At 38.3% G+C, this 21,681-nt stretch overlaps 1 protein-coding gene across 7 annotated transcripts in view; it reads right to left on the reverse strand.

Moving 5' to 3' along the window:
• Positions 1-21,681, reverse strand: part of NFKB1 (nuclear factor kappa B subunit 1) — a 117,258-nt gene that overhangs the window by 14,018 nt on the left and 81,559 nt on the right. For all 7 annotated transcript variants that reach the window (XM_058432630.1, XM_032177572.2, XM_032177496.2 and 4 more), the window contains 7 exons: positions 20,570-20,661; positions 18,745-18,883; positions 9,852-9,995; positions 8,443-8,532; positions 7,053-7,247; positions 5,725-5,866; positions 2,379-2,493 (listed from right to left, as the gene is read on the reverse strand). In XM_058432630.1, the coding sequence (XP_058288613.1) occupies positions 2,379-2,493; positions 5,725-5,866; positions 7,053-7,247; positions 8,443-8,532; positions 9,852-9,995; positions 18,745-18,883; positions 20,570-20,661 (917 nt within the window). The remainder of the gene's footprint in view (positions 1-2,378; positions 2,494-5,724; positions 5,867-7,052; positions 7,248-8,442; positions 8,533-9,851; positions 9,996-18,744; positions 18,884-20,569; positions 20,662-21,681) is intronic.

Below are 21,681 nucleotides of genomic sequence, written 5' to 3' on the forward strand. Positions count from 1 at the left end.
AAAAAAAATCACAGCTACTGGCCAGACGCAGTGGCTCATGCCTGTAATCCCAGCACTTTGGGAGGCCAAGGCTGGCAGATCACGAGATCAGGAGTTCAAGACCAGCCAGACCAACATGGTGAAACCCCATCTCTACTAAAAATACAAAAATTAGCTGGGTGTGGTGGTGCACGCCTGTAATCCCAGCTACTCAGGAGGCTGAGGCAGAAGAATAGCTTGAACCTGGGAGGTGGAGGTTGCAGTGAGCCGAGATCGTGCCACTGCATTCTTGTCTGGGTGACAGAGCGAGACTCCGTCTCCAAAAAAAAATCACAGCTACTAATCCTGTTGTGCTGTGTCCTTTGCAGATCCTATTTATAAACATAAAATAAGTAATTCCTTGAATATGACTGTTAAGCAGGGTTTGAGAAGAGGACTGACTAGCTACAATGTCCCACTCCTAGTTTTATTCATAGATTTGTGATGACTACAAGGAACAATCAGTCAAAAGTCTGTGAGAATCAAGCTTTACAAGCAAAATGACTTTACGGATACCAATGACCCCTAAAATGGTATGAAAATTTCAAGAAGACATCCTTTAAATGTAAATCTACAATCACACTTCATACTAGTTATTTTATATTAACAGGCAGTGAAGAGTCACTAACTTTACTTTTCCTTTGACATGAAGCACAACAGCCAGTGAAGATGCCTAATGGTGACTTATATTGAATGAAAAATGGTCATTTTCCCCTATCAGGAAATCAACTAATTTTTACCTAGTCACAGGTAAAAACTATTAGGAGCCACACGTAAACATTTTAGTAGTTTTGCTTTAAATGCACTTTAAAGCACACTTTTTTTTTTTTTTTTTTGAGACAGAGTGTCACTCTGTCACCCGGGCTGGAGTGCAGTGGTGCGATCTCGCCTCACTACAAGCTCAGCCTCTGGGTTCACACCATTCTCCTGCCTCAGCCTCCCGAGTAGCTGGGACTACAGGCGCCCGCCACCATGCCTGGCTAATTTTTTTTTTTTTGTATTTTTAGTAGAAACGGGGTTTCACCGTGTTAGCCAGGGTGATCTTGATCTCCTGATCTCATGATCTGCCTGCCTCGGCCTTCCAAAGCGCTGAGATTACAGGTGTGAGCCACCGCACCCGGCCTAAAGCACATTTTAAAGAATGGAAATAAAAATAAGAAAATAAATATTTTAATTTCCTTTAAAGAAAATGAAGTTTTAATTAATTTTCTTTAAAATAATAAAAGCATTTTCCTTTAAAGTGAGGAAATAGAAATGATTCACATCACTGCTTTAAAAACTGAGAGAGCAGGAATAAATATCTTTACTAAGTAAGTAATTACACAGGATTTTGGCCATATTTTTGGAGTGAGAGATACTTGTGAACCAGCAAACCATCTCTCCAAGGAGGATGAGGAAGATGCTTTGGGCCGATGAAGGGAAGGAGACAAATGGAAAGATAAGAAGTGGGCAAGGGCAGGAGAGCCCCATACAGCAGACTGGTGGGAGTAGGGGAAAGACAGTGAGGTGGGAAAAGCAATCAGGGGCAGGAAGGAGGAAACCTCAGGAGCTGAACCCCATCTTGGCTTCATGCCAGTGCAGTTGCTCAGCCAGAAAGGCTGGCTGGGGTCACTGGGCTCCCATCACCAACGTCCAAGCTCTGCTTCTGCCCAAGTGGCTCCCAGGCTCCTTGCCTCTCCCTGAATTCTGCACATGCCCATCAAGGGGCCTCGCTGTGTCTCCAGCTAACTTCTCCCCTTGCAGTGCTGGAAGACCTCTGGAAAAAACAGTTCCTCAACTTGTATTTTCAGCCCACCTAATTAATTCCTAAGAAAACCTGATTTGGGCAAAACTCTGGTGTTCCCACTTTTCCTCACTTGGAGCTGTCTTTCCGCTTTTGAAAGACACCTTTTCCTCCTCAAGCAAACTTTTAACCTTTCTGTGTGGTGATTTCAGAATGCTTTATTTGATATACACTTAATCTGGATATTGTCAAGGTATGTTTCAGTAGACTTCAAAATTATTATAAATTACTGGCTTTTCAAACTTTTAACTTTATTTTTCTTGACAGATGTGACATTTTTACTTTAGTTTCTCCCTCTTAAATGAAAAAACTGTTTGATTTCTAAAGTTTAAAGTTTGCCTTCCCCCAGTGGGATGCTGAATTTCATTGTGGCTTGATGGCTGTTATACCCACAGATCAAAGGATCCTACATCATAAAGTAACATTCTCAACTAATAGGATTTTAGATTATTACCTACAAAGATTTGGTTTTGTTTTTGCTACTGTTAACATTACTAAAAATAACATGCACCCAAACATAACAAAAGAAAAAGTAAACTACAGATTTTTCTTCAGTTTTCTTGAGATTTCTGCTTACCTGGTACAGATCATTTCTCATGTTGATAATGTCATCAGAAATCAAACCAGACGTGACTTCTAGTAGATCCCTCACAAGTTGAGAATGAAGGTGGATGATTGCTAAGTGTAAGACACTGGAATGAAAACACAGTGGCAATAATTAACTAAAATGTTAATGAAAAAGAAAAGATTCCCCAGATGTATTAGACTCAAGGATGGAATCTGTTCTCATACCTAGTTTTATTTGGCCCTAAAATGTTTTGAATCTATAAAACGCATTGAATCTGAGGTGGGATGCTGTCTCCAGAGGACCAGTCCCTCCCAACTGCCTACCCAAGGCTGCTATGTTATTTGTGGTACCTTCCTGGCCTCTGGGAGCATTCATGTCTGACCCCTTGATGTATAAACACACTGAGGCTTCCAGCCCAGAAAGACTTAAGCTTAAATCCCAATTCTGCCTCTATACCACGGCTTTGGGCGGTTTTCTTCTCTACCTTTCTCCCTGACTTTTCCTGACACACAGATTCTATGTAAAATGAATGCCTGGCACTAGGAATTGTTCAGAAAAACTTAGTTACCTCACCTAGCCCTGCTGCCCTCCTCCAAAATACAGTGCGGTGGTTTTTAAAAGATCTTTCCAGATCCCAAGAGGGGAGAATGGAGTGAAGCTTTTAACTACTGGAAGAAAATTCTTGCAGTAAACTTGTGAAGAAAGAAAGTGATTGTATTTTCCACCACTCCTGCAAACATTCCGGCAAATATTCCTTCTTCCTGGAACGTTTTTGCTCCTTTCTTCTGCCTGAACAATGCCCACTCCATCCTTTATATTCCAGTTCAAACCTGACATCCTCAGAGAATACTTTCCTAACCTCCTAGGTGGAACAAGTTGTCCCTCTCAAATTTACTGCTTGGTTATGCAACTGCAGTTTTCTACACATTTTTCTCATTCTCTGTCCTGTCATCTCTGAGGCAGGTTCTGTCTGAGTCAGCCTTACAGCCCTAGCATGCAGTAGAGGCACAAAAATAAGGATGATAGAAGGAACCTAAGAGCTTACACTAATGAGGCTGAACATACTGGTGGTATCAAAGTCACTCAGAGGAGTATAATTCTTTTAATTCTTAAAAAACATACTATTAAAATTCAAAACAATAACAATAACAATCATTTTACCAGTGGCTACTATTTGTTGGGAGCTTTGATTTACCAGACTGTGCTAAGCATTTGATATACATTGTCTTTTTACTATAACAATAATCCTATGAGTTAGGTAATATTATCTTCACTTTTCGGCTAATGAAACTGAGACTTGTAGGCATCATATAACTCAGTCAAGGCCAATACGTGGTGAAGCTGGGATTCAAGCTCAGGCCTGTCTTACTCCAAAGCCATCTCTTAATCCCTTAAGCAATCCTGCATAGGAGATACATGTGCACTGTTCTAAAGACATGCAGATGAACGTCTAAGAAGATGACCACTCCAGAGCATGGACAGATTGAGGTGCAGAGCACACTAAAGCATCTCGCAGCAGCACTACATCTGGGACACGAGGTACAGGCTGGATCTTCTCTAAAATAAGCTATTAGGTGCCACTTTACTCAAGCCTCTTCCTTGGCAATAGTAAGTATATTGTACTTGGGATTAACCCTGGCACAGAAGAGCCTAAAAAACTAAATTGTGATTTTGCTACTTGAGAAATATTTTAAAACGGATGATCTCAGAGTTTCACTATTGCTTCTTGAAATGTGATACTGGAAGAAGACTTCTGAAAAGGGCCTAAACTCTGACATAGACATGATGCACATATACCAAGAAAAAGGTCATACTTCTAAAACTGCTCGAAAATTTCCATGTGCAGCTCAGCATTTCATAGCAGAAGTACATTCCCCCTCCCCCTCAAATCCTCACACCCTTATGGGAATTTCCCCAATAGCAGAAGTTTTATATATTTTTCTTTATTATATTTTCTATGATGACTAATGGCCACAGGATTTAAACTATTAGCCAAATATGACGAACCGAATTAAAACAAGAGACTTGGGCTGTGATGGCCAAAAGCTGCCCTATACCTATACTCTTATGAGGATCCTCTGGTCTCTCCAAGTCCCACCTCTGTGGCTTCTCTGAGAGTCGGCTTGTGTGAGTGTGCTTGGGTCTTAGGAGGGAACTTGCATGTGCCTCCCCTTGTATCCCTTCCTACAATCCTCCCTTCAGGTATCAGCACTTCCTTTCTAACATGTATGTGCTCATCTTCTTAGACTTACCAATTCAACAAGTCCCTGGAAATGCCACTTGAAACACTGCTGTCCTGTCTTGGTTAACTGCTTTTTCTTGTGGTTGTATGCTATTGAATGCTAACTGGATTATTTAACCCTGAAAAAGCATTCTGCTATTCATGGCTTTATACCAAGAAGGTTGTACTGGTTCCTCTCATACTGTATAACAAGGCCAGTGGTTATACCACATCCTTGGTTACGTTGCAAGGAATGAGAACAAAGGTGTCTCTGCTTGAAACCCTGAGGTTGTTACTTTCCTAAAGTGCTTGGTTTAATTTTTAAACTGAAGTCTAAAACACAGCACTCAAGAGCTCTTCCACAGAAAAGGATTTCTCTATGTTGATGCTATTTTAGGAAGGTTTTAGATAAGGCACTTGACTTCAATGTGAAGGCTGCTGTCTCTTGTTATTTTTATAGGCTTTCGAGATCATTTTAGAAGTCTCAATGAAAGGACTAAGAGAACTGTTTTAGAAAGAAGCCAGGTGGCTTTGCAAATACAATCTCAGTAATAGCAGGAATGGAAGGCATGGTGTTTGGAATGTTCGACTCCCACACATGGGCTGGAGCAGTCACAAAAGTCTGAAACAGTCACAGACTGATGACCGTCAGAAGAGGGAGCAGAGAAGAAACCAGTAACTGGGAAAGAATGACCAGTCCCTCTTAATCTTTCTGTTGCTGTTGCTGCCTTTATTGGGCTTTTTCTTGAGTACACTGTCATTAATATGCAGCTGGGAAAACAATGCTTCAGGGATTTTGTAGGACTCTTAACAATTCTACAAATATTACTTCAATAAACAAAGCAAGGCTTTTCAAAAAGTACCATTACCTACACACATCTTAGTTTTCTTGCCCAGAGAGATTCACTCTTAGATGAGTCCTCCAGCTACTATAGATTCCAACAGATGACAGCAGCAGGATGGAGCAGCAAATTGTGCTACTTAACCTTATTCACACATTAGTTTTCTTGATCGTTCCAGTTAGAGGACTCAATACATTTGAACTATTATTTTTATCTCTAGTCAGTATGCATTATACGATGCTCTTCTTCTTCCCTACCCAGGACAACCTATCATGCAAAAGTCCTGACTTACCCGTCCCCATTCTCATCCTGCACGGCAGTGAGATGGCGCTGGACGGCCAGCAGCATCTTCACGTCTCCTGTCACCGCGTAGTCGAAAAGGGCATTGGCATGCCTCTTTGCAAGCTGCATAGCCTTCTCTAGAAAGAGGTTATCTGTAAGGCAATGACCACAATCATAGTTGAGTGTTCCTACTTTTGTTTTATGGGTATGGCATGCTGAAGGCCAAACTGACCAGCATCAGTGTTCTGACACCTTGACATACCATTTTAGTTGAAAATGCTCTTTCAATGCTTTTGGATTGTGTTGACTAGAAAAAGCAGAATTGGACACTGGGTCACTGACAAATATAGTTAGAGATTGATCTTAAAGAATCTGTGTATGGTTTGTTAGAGGAAAAAAGTTTAGAAATGTTTTATTTTAAGGGAACAACCATTATCTGTTATTTTAAGGAACACAATCTCCAAACAACGTTAGATTTTACCATGATTTTAAATCACCAATATCTTGGTGAAATAATCCTTCATTGGAATCTCTAACAATTAGCTTGTTAGGCAATGTGTGAAAAAACACACGTCTCTGCCGTAAACAGAGACTTTCAACGAGCCACTCACGTTTTTGTAAAGTTTGTTCCATTAAGGTCAGGGAATGGCAATTGTGACCTTTTGGCCAAAACCTGTTTATGGCCTGCTTTTCATATAGCTCCCTAGCTAATCATGGCTTATACATTTTTAAACGGGTGTAAAAAAAAAAGCATATGTGATAGACACCACATGTGGCCACCAACTCTAAATATTTACTACCTTTGCTTTTACAGACGTCTTCTTAGTACGATCTAGGATGACCTAGAATCATGACACATATGCTAATAAGTATTGGTTCACAGTAAACGCAAAAGTACATTTTCTCCTAATCCTACTTCTTCAAAGAGGGCACAAGATAAAAAGAAAAGTTCCTATTTTAAGGCAAAGTTCTTTTTCAGTATGACGGTTAAGCCAGAATCTAGACAGGGTGACTATTAAGCTTGTGGAAATACTTCTCTATTTATCTGTGCCAGAAGACATTGATTACCTCTCACAATACCCTAAAACTGCATGATTATGACTGGAGAATGTACATATAAATTTCTGTCCTTTACATTCAAAGATAACAGAGCAAAAATGGAAATCCCAGTGTGAATACAATGATCTGACATATGCTTTTCCAAAGGCATACAGAACTTTGAAGAGTACACTAAACTAGATATTGATATATCATCTTTAGATTAGCAGATATCTTTCTGCACCTAGGACTGACCCCTCCCCAGCCAACCAATAGAACGTAATTTGTGTGCTCACTTACCCTGAACCCCAGCACTCTCTTCTTTTGTTCCTGTTGCATACGTTAGAGTGACCTCACCATTCCCATCGGTGGCCTCACTGGGCTCCTGATCTTGCTCTGTGGTTTCAATAACTTTCCCAAAGAGGTTTACAGTGTTTTTGTCATCACTTTTGTCATAACCTTCAGGGTCCTTTTTAGATTCAGTGTCCATGGTTCCTAAGATAAATGCAAAAACATCATATTTTTCTCAGTAAAATGTATTAATTTAGTGATAATTCACTATTCCAATGTAGGTCAGATAAAGGTCAGAGACAAGTTTGCTGCAAAAGGAAAAGAAAAATAGTAATTTAAAATTCTTTTAAAAATGGTCATATCATAAATACCACGTTTTGGAGATATTCTAAACTCATTTTTAAAAATCATTTTTAGTATACTTCTAAAATCTTAAATCTCATTTTGCTTATTTGTAAAGGAGAAAAATGAAATAAAGCTCTTCTGTGAATTGCAGGAAAGCTGAATTTTTAAAGTTCTTGAAAGCAGAGCAGTTTTTTCCTAATGCTAACGAACAAAGCAAGTCATAAAGACGTGTTGTCAACTCACATTCTTTAGTGTGGGAGCTATCCAGTGTACCATTCTTGATCACCCGCTTTCAGGTTCAACTATGTTATCTGACAGATACTATGACAGCATCTAGCTTTCATGTGGGAGACCTGCTTCAAATTCTTGTTCTGTCACTAACTTCTGTGTGCCTTCAGTGAGTATGAACATTTCTGAACTTTGGTGCCTTTTGTGTGCAAAATGGAGACACTATTTTCCATATAGAGCAGTCATGAAGATAACAGTTAAAACATGTAAAAGCACTTGGCACAAAAATAGGTATTCAATAAATGGGAAGACTTCTTTATAGTATTATTTCTTCCGTGGGTACACTAGAATGGACCTGTAATATAAACTATCAACACGTGGTTTAACTGCACCTTCTCAGGGGATGACTTGATGGGAAAACGTTGCACATATGACTCTATACACACAGTCATGGTGCAAATGATAGTATAAGACTCAAAATGATTTCAGAAGTGTACTATTTGAGAAAAAAGACAGAATACATTAAGTTTGATGATGTTTAAGATGTTTGAATAGTCAGGTCTCTGTATGTCTCTTTTCAATGCGCTTTTCTTTCCTCTGTTCGTGCCACTTACAAAGTAAATATATGAAATATATACAAGGAATAGAGTTTATACTAGCCACAGGAAATAATATCTTTTGGGAAAAGTATCTTCTTAGTTTATTTGCATTCATTAATTATTTTTCAAGATGATAATACTGTTGTGATAAGTAATGATTTTAAAAACCCTTTTTAGCATTAATTATTTTTTTCCTTTCTTGGTATTAAGAACAAAGCATTACTTACCATGCTTCATCCCAGCATTAGATTTAGTAGTTCCAGGATGGAAGGTAATCCCACCATAAGTAGGAAATCCATAGTGCGGGAAGCTATACCCTGAAACGGCAAGTAAAACAAATGAAACATCATGAAGATATTTTACAAAGACTCAGCACAACTTAGTGTCTGTCTCTCAGGTGAGCACAGCCTTTGGTGTGACCGGACAGTATTGTGTCCACACATGGTGTTTCTGTTGAGACTAAGACACACGGTGGGGGTCATGGGACCATCAGAATTCCACTTTGGTAAAGTTTACATTTTGGCAACTCTGACAGCACCCCAGATTTGGGGAGGGGTTGTGATGGAGAAAGCCTCCACTCCTATGTGAAGGGGAGAGGCTAATAGTGAGGGTCACCAACCAAACTCAGACTTGCCTATGTAGAAGACATTAAAATAACCCCTTGAGGAAAAAAACTAAATCAAACAAAGCACAGAAAAACATACTGACTCCTCAATGGAAGAATGGCCACCACTGTTCATTCTTAGGCATTTTTGGTGGAAGCATAAACTGGTACAACTCTTTGGGGAAACAGCTGGCATTAGATGTCATGCCCTCTGACATAGTAATTTTACTACAGACTCTAATTTACAAAAGTAATCTGGAATAAATGAAAAGTTCGGTGGATAGGAGCTCAGTACAGCATTTATATAGAAAACAGAAACTACATGTAAGTAAGTTATACTATGGTTTGTTCACTTGAGGAAATGAGTCATTAAAATGATGCTTAAAATTTATGCTTAAAGTTCATATTACTGGAGGAAATGTTTATGTTAACATCTCAGGTAAACGTTGCACATATGACTGTATACACACAGTCATGGTGCAAATGATAGTAAAATAGTATTACAAATAAATGGATTAAAATAAAATGCATAATGATCCCAGCTGTATTCAGGGTAAAATTCATAAATATGTACTATAAGATATACACAAAAAATAGTAGTAGTTAACCTTTGATGGCAGATTTTATGTATTTTCAAATTTTCTACAATGTAGTATATAGAGATGTTTAATATATGGCTATATTGTAGTATGTATAATATAAAATATTTTCAATGTTTCCAAACCAAAAAAAAGACAACTATGTCAAAAAATGTCAAAGAGAAATATACCAAAATCTTTAGGGAGGTATTCATTAAATAACTTGCTTTGGGGTACTTTTTTTTCTTCTTAATGGCTTTCGAGATTACCTACATATTGTAAAATGAATATGGATTTCTTTGAAAAATAAATTTATATTTGTCAGGAAATTTTAATTAATATATTCAATAACATCATAGCCACTCAACTCAAAGACATGCTCAGAAACCAAAGAAAAGAAAATTCTACCCTCTCCAATATGAAAAAGTTTTAGGAAGAATAAGTATTTTTGTACCTGGACCTGTACTTCCAGTGCCCCCTCCTCCACCGCCGCTACCAAACATGCCTCCGCCTCCAGCTCCGGCGCCACTACCACCGCCAAAACTATCCGAAAAATTGGGCATGAGCTTCTGACGTTTCCTCTGCACTTCTTCTTTATCTGTATTTAAAGGAAGAGAAACCAGAGGAGAAAAGATTGATTCGGTCCCACCACTAGCCACAGAAAGACCACTGATTCTAATGGTATTTTTAAACATCTTAAAGGGAAATAGAAAGCACTCAAAGAGGAAGAGATGCTAAATTTCAAGAAGCATTATATTTATTCCAATGGGTATGAAGGCTGAAAGTTAGCTCCAGAGAGACCACAGAGCAGTACACACCCAAATCCACTCTACAACAGTTTCTTAAGTCCCCGTGTTGTTAAAACTAGTGAAATATTTGATTGTTCATCAGAAAGATACTGAAGATGCTGAATAAAAAAATTATTGACCCTTTTGCTTGGTCACACAAAATAACTCATGTTAATAAGTTAACATTTATTATGCATCTACAATGAGCTAAATGCTGGAAATAAAAAAAAGCATTACATAATGTCTTTGCTGTCAAGAACCCTCCAGCATAATTTTAAGACAGTGGGGGAAAGAGTGAGACAGCACTATAACACGACATACATTAAATTCATGGTGCAGATCAGTGTTCTAGGAGTTTGGGGAAAACCTTTTAGGAGGTCACTGAGGGATGGGAAATTCAGGACAGGCTTCTCAGAATCAATTTTATATAAGAAGAGGAAAAAGGAAGATGTTCTGGGAAGGGGATATGGAGGAAACAATAATGAAGGAAAGACGTACATAGGGTGCTTTTGAGAACAGGAGTAGATAAGTTTGGCTGAAGTGAAAGTTTAGTACAGGCATGCCTCTGAGATATTGAAAGGTTCAATTCCACATCACTGCAACAAACCAAGTCACATGATGTTTTCAGTTTCTCAGTACACAAAAAAAATATGTTTACACTATACTATAGGCTATTAAGTGTGCAACAGAATTATGTCTTAAAAAGCAATGTACATATCTTAATTAAAAACACTTTATTGCTAAAACAGGCTAATGATCACCTAAGCCTACAGCAGGCTGTAATCTCTGTACTGGTGGAAGGTCTTGCCTCGATGCTGACGGCTGCTGACTGATGAGGGTGGTGGCTACTGAAGGCTGGGTGGTTGTGGCAATTTTTAAAAACAAGACAACAATGAAGTTTGTTGAAGTTTGTCAATTGACTCTTCTTTTCACAAAAGATTTCTCTGTAGTATACAATGCTGTTTTGATAACATTTTATCACAGTTTTAACTTCTTTCTACACTAGGGTCAATTCTCTCAAACACTGCTGCTGCTTTACTAAGTTTATGGAATATTCTAAATTATTGTCATTTGAACAATGTTCACAGCATCTTCTCCAGGAGTAGATTCTATCTCAAGAAACTTTCTTTGCCCATCCATAAGAAGCAATTCCTCAACCATTAAAGTTAAATCATGAACAGCAGTTCAGTCCCATCTTCAGGCTCCACTTCTCACTCTCCTTCTCTTGCTATTTCCACCACATCTGCTGTTACTTCCTCCACTGAAGCCTTGAACCCCTCAATGTCACCCATAAGGGCTGCAATCAATTTCTTCCAAATTCTTATTAATGTAGATATTTTGACCTCCTTCCATGAATCACAAATGTGCTTAATGGCATCTAGAATGGTAATTCCTTTCCACAGGGTTTTCAATTTACTTTGCCCAGATTCATCAGAGTAATCACTATCTACGGCAGCTACAGCCTTATAGAATGTATTTCTTAAACAATAAGACTGAAAGTCAAAATTACTTTTTGATCCATGGGCTGCAGAATGGCTGTTAGTAGCCATGAAAACATCTCCTTCAGAGCTCTTGGGTGACCAGGTGCATTGTCAATGAGCACTACTATTTTGAAAGGAATCTTTTTTCTTTTTTCTCAGAGCAGTAGGTCTCAACAGTGGGTTTAAAAATACTCAGTAAACCATGCTGTAGACAGATGTGCTGTCATCCAGGTTTTCTTGTTCCATTTACAGAGCAAAAGAAGATTTAGCATAGTTCTTAAGAGCTGTAGGATTTTCAGAATGATAAATGAGCACTGGCTTCAATTTAAAGTCACCAGCTGCATTAACTCCTAATGAGAAAGTCAGCCTTTATTTATTTATTTATTTTTTTTGTGAGACAGGGTCTCACTCTGTTGCCCAGGCTGGAGTGCAGTGGTGCAATCATAGCTCACTGCAGCCTCGACCTTTTGTGTTCAAGTGATCCTCCCACCTCAACCTCCTGAGAGTGAGCCTGTTTTTAAAAGCTTTGAAGCCAGGCATTTTTACATCTTCTCTCTAGTTATGAAAGTCCTAGATGGCATCTTCTTCCAATGGAAGGTTGTTTCTTGTACACTGAAAATCTGTTTGGTGTGGCTACCTTCATCGATTTTCTGAACTAGATCTCCTGGATAACTTGCTGCAGCTTCTCTGTTAGCATTTGTTGCTTCACCTTGCACTTTAACGTTATCAAGATGGCTTCTTTTTTAAACCTCATGAACCAACCTCTGCTAGCTTCCAACTTTTTTTCTGCAGCCTCCTCACCTCTCTAAGCCATCATAGAATTGAAGAGAGTTAAGGCCTTTCTCTGGATTAGGCTTTGGTAAAAGGGAATGTTGTGGCTGGTTTGATCTTCTACTCAGACCACTAAAACCTTCTTCATATCAGTAATAAGGCTGTTGTGCTTTCTTATCATTTGTGGGTTCACTAGAGTAGCACTTTTAATTTCCTTCAAGAAATGTTCTTTTGCATTCTTGGCTAACTGGCACAAGAGGCCTAGCTTTGGGCTTATCTCAGCTTTTGACATGCCTTCCTCACTAAGCTTAATCATTTTTGGCTTTTGATTTCAAGTGAGAGGTGTGACTTTTCCTTTCACTTGAACACTTGGAGGCCACTGTAAGGTTATTAATTGCCCTAATTTCCATATGGTTGTGTGATAGGGAATAGAGAAGCCTGAGGAGAGGGAGAGAGATGGAGGAATTGCCAGTCAGTAGAGCAGTCAGAACACACACAACATTTATCGATTAAGTTTGTCATCTTACATGGACACTGTTTGTGGTACCCCAAAACATCAAAGACCACTGTTCACAGATCACCATAACAGATATAATAATCATAGAAAAGTTTCGAATATTGAGAGAACTACCAAAATGTGACACAGAGACATAAAGTGAATACAAGCTGTGGGAAAAATGGCACCAACAGACTTTCTTGACACTATTGCCACAAACCTTCTATTTGTAAAAATCACAGTATCTGCAAAGTATAATGAAACAAGGTATGACTGTATAAGGAATTCTTGAGAAATGGACCCGTTTGGGACAACACTGCAGAGCACCCGGAGAATGAACTTACAGGCAAGAAAGCTGCTGAATGTTTTTGAACAGGGAAATAATGTGTAGAGGATGGTATTTTAGGAAGTTCATCTTTTACTTGTGTGTGGGACATACTAAAGAGTCAAAGTGAGAGGCAGAGACAGTGCAGACATAAGTGATGGAGGCCCATTCCTTAGTGGTCACCAGGATAATAAAAATGGGGTGGATGCCAGAAAAACAGTAACCAAGGGATCTGTAACCTCTGGTGACTGATGAGATATGGGGGCTAAAAGTCTATGATCACTATTTGACTACAATACAGTGATGCCCTCTGAGACTTCTGATTGCTTTTCTTTTTGTTTGTTTTGTTTTCATCTTTCTGTTTCTCACTATCTGTGCTTCTCACCAGCCCCAATGCCCTTTCGAGTTCCGTTACTGCCTATGTGGTGTTACTGTGTTCTTGTTTCTCCTTTCTGTTTCCTTTTCTTTCTCTTCTTTTTCTATCATATATCTTTCTTCTCTTTTTTTGGGCTGGAGAAGTTAAGGAAGTTTTATTTCATTTTTTCAAATTAAGTAAAGTCAACGAGGTATTCTTTTTTTTGATCAGCAGCTGAACCCTTAACAATTATTCTGTTTCTGATTCTTCAATGTCAGTTTTGTCATGCTTACGTTCAGAAAGAGCTTCGATTATTTCTAATGCTGTGGTTGTTTCAGTCATCTTAGGGCTACATAGAAGGTCTCTGTTTACTGATTATCTCATGATCATCTAACTGCAGTTGAAAGATGAAGCAGGGGAAAGTAGGGTAACAAAGTACACTTTAATAGTTGTTTAAAAGCTGAGCATCTCCAGACTTCCTAGGAAAAAAAAAAAACCCAAGGTTGCCAAATTTTGAGAAAAATATGCTTCCACTAGAAGGGGATGTCCTTGAAGTGGAGAAACTTTGACTTCCTTATCAAATATTTTTTAGGTTCAGATTTATAATTTCCCCATCAGTTATATCATAACTAATTTACAGCTATACTCATTACTGTTCACTGCAGACATATGAAACACAAGAGGGAAGCAGGCAACTTATTTATCTTCAGAAATAAATGTTATCTATTGACATGGATTCAAGCAAAGAGACTAGTTAGTATTTTCTATGTATTCATTTTACCTTTTAAAGCAGAGAGATATTTATTGGCTGTATTTCACTGTAGAATGGGAATTTTAAGGGCAAAATATTAATTATAACACAGCCAGTAAGATTCCAACGACAAGAAACTGATACAGAACATTCCACATAAGCTTTATAAAAGAACCTGCTGTTTGAATCTCCACAGAATTGAATATGGAGACTTTCACACCCCATATTCAAGGGATCATTTATCCTTGTGGTCTGCTTTTGACAATGGCACCATGGGATGTACTATGAAACATCAATCTATTTTAGAAGGAACTGAAGCAGCCACTTACTACAAGTTCTCCTTTTGCAGGAGAGGAAACTGAAGCTAGGAGGGGTTAGGTGACTTATCTGAGGTCAGAATGGAGTCAAGATCAGTCTCAAAGTGCAGTGATGTTTTCATTATGTTAGGCTGTCATTCTTTTGAAAACACTCCAAAATAGCTTTGTATAATAATAACCAGTGACTTTAATAATCAGTGACTTTACATAACAGTTGATGACTTTAGATAATAGTTCAATTCACAAATATGGATAATCTCCTAGTGTTTGCTACCTATTCCTGTGCATGTGCCTTAAAAGTACCTCATTCTCACTTTTCAGGTTTTAGTTTACCAGTAAAGGTGCGTGCATTTATCTTGGCCATACCTTTCATAATTTAAAGATTATTTATCCCTAATCTCCATCTTTCAGACTGAAAAATCATTATGGTCTTTTTTTTTTTTTTTGCTTTTGTACAGCAGTTCCTCAACTATCTTCCTCCTCTGCCAATCATCCTTCTCTTGATTATTTCAATTGTCTCCCCTGGACCCAACCATCTCCAAGAATTTTTTGTGAAGTACAATGTTGATGACCATAGAGGATGCAGAGCTCAGGGCTGGTTCTGTATAATGTTTTATATTTATGTATAATGTCTTACCTGATGATACCCAACATATTACTAGCCTTATAGATGAGGATGGCAGCTTGGCTGGTCAATCAATAAGTCAGTCAACAGATATTTAATGAGCATTTTCTATGCAACCTATACTGTTCTAGATGGTCTATGACCTAAAGAAGATTCTTTGTACTCAGGGTGGTAGGAAGACAATAGACCCATAAATAAATAGATAAGACAGGTTTACATATTGATAAAAATAATGAAGAATATAAAATTAGGCAATGAGATAGGGAATGACTACAGAGACTGGGGGTAAGGGAAAGTGTGTTCAGTGACTTCTGAGAAATGTATACAATGTTTCCCTGGGTTGTACAGTTTGGATCCATTTCTATTTACTTACTCTAATGCTAAATGGCCTACCACTTTTCTGACCAGTTATAATGCCTGGTCAGATTATTTCTCCTTGGTCCTATTATCTTGAGTTTTTAATAATCCAGAAGGTTTCTATAGAATAAAGTAATTTGTTGTCCTTATATAGATATATGTTGTCCATTCTTTCCTTCAGAGCTCAATGGGTAAGTATTTCCCCAGACAGTTCTTATACTTTGTATTGTATGAAGCTCTTAATCAATGACAGCCTGGAAGGTAGGTGCATGAAGCATACAGGTGCAATTTTGAACTTTCAGGTGACCCCATTCTCTAATCCCTGCATTGGATAGTTCCTACTATGATAACGAAGCATTAAAGTAATCACCTGAACATGCCCCCACTATAACATACTTTTCTGAGGCATAGATACCACTGGGAAAGGGAGACAGGCAGCCTAGATACCAGGCTGAGCTTTGAATGTTTCTAGGTTCATACACATAAAGGTAACCTGGGTTTTCTTTCTTCATGATTCTCTGTGTTAGCAAAAACTGACATTATTTGAAGACATATTTCTGGAGAAGAAATCTACTTTTTTCCTCAGAAAGTCTAAAAACATTATGCATATTTTTCTTCTGTGTCTACTTTTAAAGAACGGTGTTTAAATTAAAGCAGTGATTTTCACATCGTTTTGTGTAGGCAGAAGCATTCAAAAGACCTCCGGCAGCTCCTGACAGGGAAGTAAGGAGAGGTGGGACAGCCTCTCGGAAGGCCGAGCTGGCAGGGCCCTTCACCCCTATTTTAACCAAAGCCTACCATGTCCATACACTGGGATTTTGTATGAAATCTCATGTGAAGAAAGAAAAGTTATTGTGCTGACTGTGTTTTCAAACCACCAGGATATAGAGTGCACTACAAATCTGACCAAACAATGGAGAGGCCACAACCTCAGAAAAAAAACAAGAACTTGCAGAACCGTTTTCTAAACGCTCCTGTGGCAGCACGAATTCTAGGAAAGGAAAGCCTTCTTCAAAGATTACCTATCACATCTTGCTCTCACAGGAGCCAACACCCACCCATGTGGCTTGTTGCTGCTGCACCTTTGCGGTTTCCAACCTCAGCAAGGATCTGGGTGCCCCGTGGCAATCATTTTACTGACCACCCTTCCCAGTCTCACTTCCCTCCAACTGAGGGGTTTCTAATTCTGTTTGTGCCACAGCCCCTTCTGCAGTCTGGTGAACTCTATGGATCTCTTCTCAGAATCATGGTTTTCACTATGTAAAATACGAAACAGGATTACAAAAGAAGCTGATGATATTAAAGTACATTTCTATCCACAGACTCTTTGGGGGTCAGTGGACTCTAGTTTAAGAAATACCTTTGAATGATGACTCAGTTGGTGCCTGTTATATCTCATTTTGAGATGATTCTAATGCTAAATTTCTCACCCTGTCCTCTCTTGAGTTCCAGTTCTGCCTTTTGATCTGCCTACTAAGAACTTAACTTGACTTTCCCACAGGGACCCAAAATATAACATGTTTTACTCTGAGCTCCCTCTTTTCCCACCCAAATCTACTTTTGCTCCCTTGTTCCTTTCATCAAGTCAACCACATCACAAGCTTCCTGGTCAGGGAGTCTTAGACCCATCTATGACTCCCCGTCTCTCCTACACCTCCGACCTCTAGGCCCTCTTGGCAGTATCACTGTAACACAGTATCACTGCACTCTCTCTTGAGCCCACCATCTCCTTTCATTCCTGGCACTAGGACCTTTACTAACTGTACCGTTTCTCACTTGGATTCTTGCATTACTCTTCTGACTCATCATCTGCCTCCTAAATGGTACCCTTAGTGGTGACATAAGGAAGTCAGAGCCATCATTTCAAACCTAGGCAGGCCTGGCTATCCCTCTCCAGAATTAATGCAAAATTCTTAAGCTGCCACTCACAGCCCTCTTTAGCCTGGCCCTGGCCTTCCTTACCTACATTGGCCTTCGTGTCCATCCGAGTGCTCAGAACACTTGTTTCCCTCTGCATAAACACTAACTGTGTTTACCTCTCTCTTTAAGCTCCTCAAGTAACTTAAGCCTAGAGAACCCTCTCCTTCTCCGTTTAACACCCAACTGCTGAAATATACCCCAAATGTTGAGGGCCAAATGATATCTCCTTGATGAAGCCTTCTTTTTGGAGGCTGCTTTAGAATAAAGGGACCAAGGGCTCTCTCTTCAACATTCTCATATATTTTTATGGATGCTTCACTTTTGGTACTTATTAAAATCATAATTTACATTATAACTATTTAAGAAAACTATGAGTGCCCTTTCTTAAATCACCTTTTGTGAGAGAAAAGAATGATGCCTCATTCATTTTCATAGTTTTGCAGTGCATGTTGGCAAAGTTTTCTGTTCCACCGCCTGAGGCTGGTTGACTAACTGGCTGATTCTCCTAAATAGCAAGCCTGATTTTTTCATCTCAGCTGCTTGAACTCTGAGTTAGTCAATAAATGTTAGATTTTCAAATTCAAAGACAAATTCTCAATGTCTAAATCTCATACAAGCTTGGTGAAAATAACATTATTTTAAAAAGCTGGACTAATTCCATGACCTCAAAATAATATACTACTGTCTCCTCTAAAAATAAGCACCATAGATCCAGGGACCTGTTAGTAGAAAGCTGTTCAAAGGTGACTAACTCATCTTTTCTAATTAGCTTGTCCTCTTCTCAGAACAAGCACAATGGCAAGACATGGCAGCTCAAGCCTATAATCCCAGCACTTTGGGAGGCCAAGGCCGGAGGACTGCTTAAGGCCAGGAGTTTAAGGCCAGCCTGGACAACGTAGGAAGTCCTCATTTCTATTAAAAGTAAAACAAAAAAAAAAATTAGCCTAGCATGGTGGCACACACCTGTAGTACCGGCTATTTGAGATGCTGGGGCAGGAGGACTGTTTGAGGCCAGGAGTTCGAAGTTGCAGTGAGCTATGATTGCACCATTGCACTCCAGCCTGGGCAACAGAGTCAGACTCTGTCTCAAAAAAAAAAAAAAAAAACCAAAACAAAAAATAAAATAAAATATGACCATAAGATTTTAAACAACTGACTTACCTTTGATTTCAGGATAGTAGAGGAAAGGTTTTGGTTCACTAGTTTCCAAGTCAGATTTCCTCCGAAGCTGGACAAACACAGAGGCTGGTTTTGTAATATTAACATCTTTATACTTTGGAGTTTTGAAGACGATGGCAAACTGCAGGATACGAAGAACCACATGTTGGTGTAGGACTACATTTTTTTTTTGCAGTAATGCTACTCATTAAACACATTCCTTATGCTTTTCTTTATACCCAATGTTTAGACACAGTGTACTAAAAAACACCGTGTCCTGGAGAAAGTTTCGAACTCAGAATTCTATGCCGATACATTTTTACGAAATTGCTACTGTAAAATCAAAACGCTGTGCTATGAAGCTTTATTATTTCATTTGTCTATTTAAAATGTCTTCTAGTTGTAAATATCATGCTTATAAAATTCACTGCATACACTTTCTTTTCCAAAGCAGCCTTAAAAGCCTCCAAGATTATTTATAGCAACATCAGAAAGACTGGGTATGGAAAGAGAGAGATGGCTACAGGCCAGTGATGAAGAGAAGAAACTAAACATTGCTTACATTGGCATCATAACACATTAGTTCTTGGTGGTATGTTATGGATTTCAGCATTTTTCAGTTTGATTTTTTGACTATGTAATATATTCACAGGGATAAAGATCTTGTAAAATATAAAAGGGCATACAACGGTATTCTCTTTGACATTCTTGTTCCCCATCCATGCAGTTCCTACAGTATACCAGCCGGTGGTAAATACTGTTATTAATTTCTTAGTTATCCTTCCAGAATTTCTTTATGCATGAACATAGAATCATTTCTACACACACTTTGTTCTACACCCATCTTTTAAAATATTTTAACACTGTATAATTGAGATCTTTCTATATTAGTTCACAGAGTACTCATTCTTTTGAATAACTACATGATATTTCATCAAAAGGATAGACCATAATTTAACTGGCCACTTACTGATGAATACTTGGATTGTTTCCAATTTTTTGTTAACATAACACTCTTCGATTACTTGTAAATAGGAGAATAATCATTAAGATGGGGGCTCAGCATTATCATCTGTTAGTCATTTAATCAGTTGCCATTGGGAAATCTTCATTTAACAGGACAACATCAGCTTCAATTAGAAGATGACTCCTAGAACACCCTTTTAAGGTGTTATCATAATTAGGTGTTATCATAAAATAGGTCTCATCATAATTACTTTGGTAGAACACTTAAAAACATTTTCATTAAAGGACCTGTGGGGCACTGTCTTATGGGTTAGGGGATTAGGCAGCAATTAAATATCTTGCCAACATCTCAGAGCAAACGATCTAACAGAACCTTGCCCATAACTCTACAGTAGGTAACTTTTTTGGATGACCTGCATGAGTCTTAAAAATAGTACTGTTTTATGGAAGTTAAATATTTATGATTTTTCCTTTTTATAGATGGAAGCTAAGTACTAAATTTCAATAAGGCAGAAAGTGTAAAATGATGATAATAATATGGATCATGCCTATAATCCCAGCATTTTGGGAGGCCAACCTAGGATAATCGCTTAAGTCCAGGAGTTCAAGACGAGCCTGAGCAAGATGGCAAGACATCATCTCTACAAAAAAAAAAAAAAAATGAAAAAACTAGCTGGGCATGATAGCATGCCTGTAGTCCCAGATATTTGGTAGGTTGAGACAGGAGGATCCCTCGAGCCCAAGAGTTGGGGGATACAGTGAGCTGTGATTGTACCACTGCACTCCAGCCTGGGTGTCAGAGTGAGATCCCATCTCTAAAAATAATAAGGATTAATAATAATAATAATAATGAATCACTTACTTGTCTATGAACATCTGTGGGGGAAAAATCCCCAAATCCTTCCCAGACTCCACCATTTTCCTCCTCTTCATAAAATCGAATCTGGATGTCATCTGCAAACAATCACATTGAAGTCTGTAATTTCACATAGTGTAATAATATTTATAAACATGCTGAAAAATAAAACTGGTTTAATATTCTACCTACTATCTATTTACACTTTTAAAAAACAAGATCAAAATGTTAAGTCTTCTAAAATCTTCACAAATTACTGACTTTTTTCATTATTTACCACAGTAATGTGCCCCAAGTTTCATTCACAATGACAGAATACAGGATTTACCTAGTTAACCTGAATTTTCTTTTAATCTTTGACCTTACTGCTTCTCTATCCTTAAGCCAATCCTGAGAAACATGAATGATGGTGGAAGAATATTAGAATCCAACGAGGCAATGCAATTCAATATATAGATGTACATAAAAATAATTAACTTATATAAGTTCTACTATTAATGTATGGTAGATGCTATTCTAAGTGCTTCATATATACACATATTAACTGATTTCATCCTCACCACAACCTTGTGATGTAGATGGGTACTATTATTATCCTCACTTTGCAAAACAGAAACCGGGGTCCAAACAGGTTAAGTACTTATCCAAGGCTGAACAGCTAGTACTTGGAGGAACGAGGATTTGAACAGAGACAGTATAATTTCAGAGTCCAGGCTCTTAACACACTATTAAACTGTCTCACTATAATAGTCTCTTAGTTCATATTGAGTAATTGGTCAAAATACTATAATGATCAGGTCCCTTCTAATTAAAATGCAATGCTTAAATTGCACACTCTAGTCAGGGACTCTATTTACTTCTACAGAAATGTGACAATATAACTTAGGTTGGCATCTTCCTGGCTTCACTTTCCATTTCATAGAAAGGGCCACACTATTGTCTTATGAAACAAAGTTTTTATTTCTATGTAAGTAGAATTTTAGAAATACTAGGAATTGATAAAACATCTTAAAATCTCCTTTGCCTTCAGGCAGGACTACACTGGACCTAGTTATTGAGATTCTTTAAGCCAAGTACAAGACGTTTCTTACTAAGCCATTCCAATGTAATGATGATGA

This window comes from Hylobates moloch, unplaced genomic scaffold, assembly GCF_009828535.3.
Source record: "Hylobates moloch isolate HMO894 unplaced genomic scaffold, HMol_V3 SCAFFOLD_2, whole genome shotgun sequence".
In the NCBI taxonomy this organism is placed as follows: Eukaryota; Metazoa; Chordata; class Mammalia; order Primates; family Hylobatidae; genus Hylobates; species Hylobates moloch.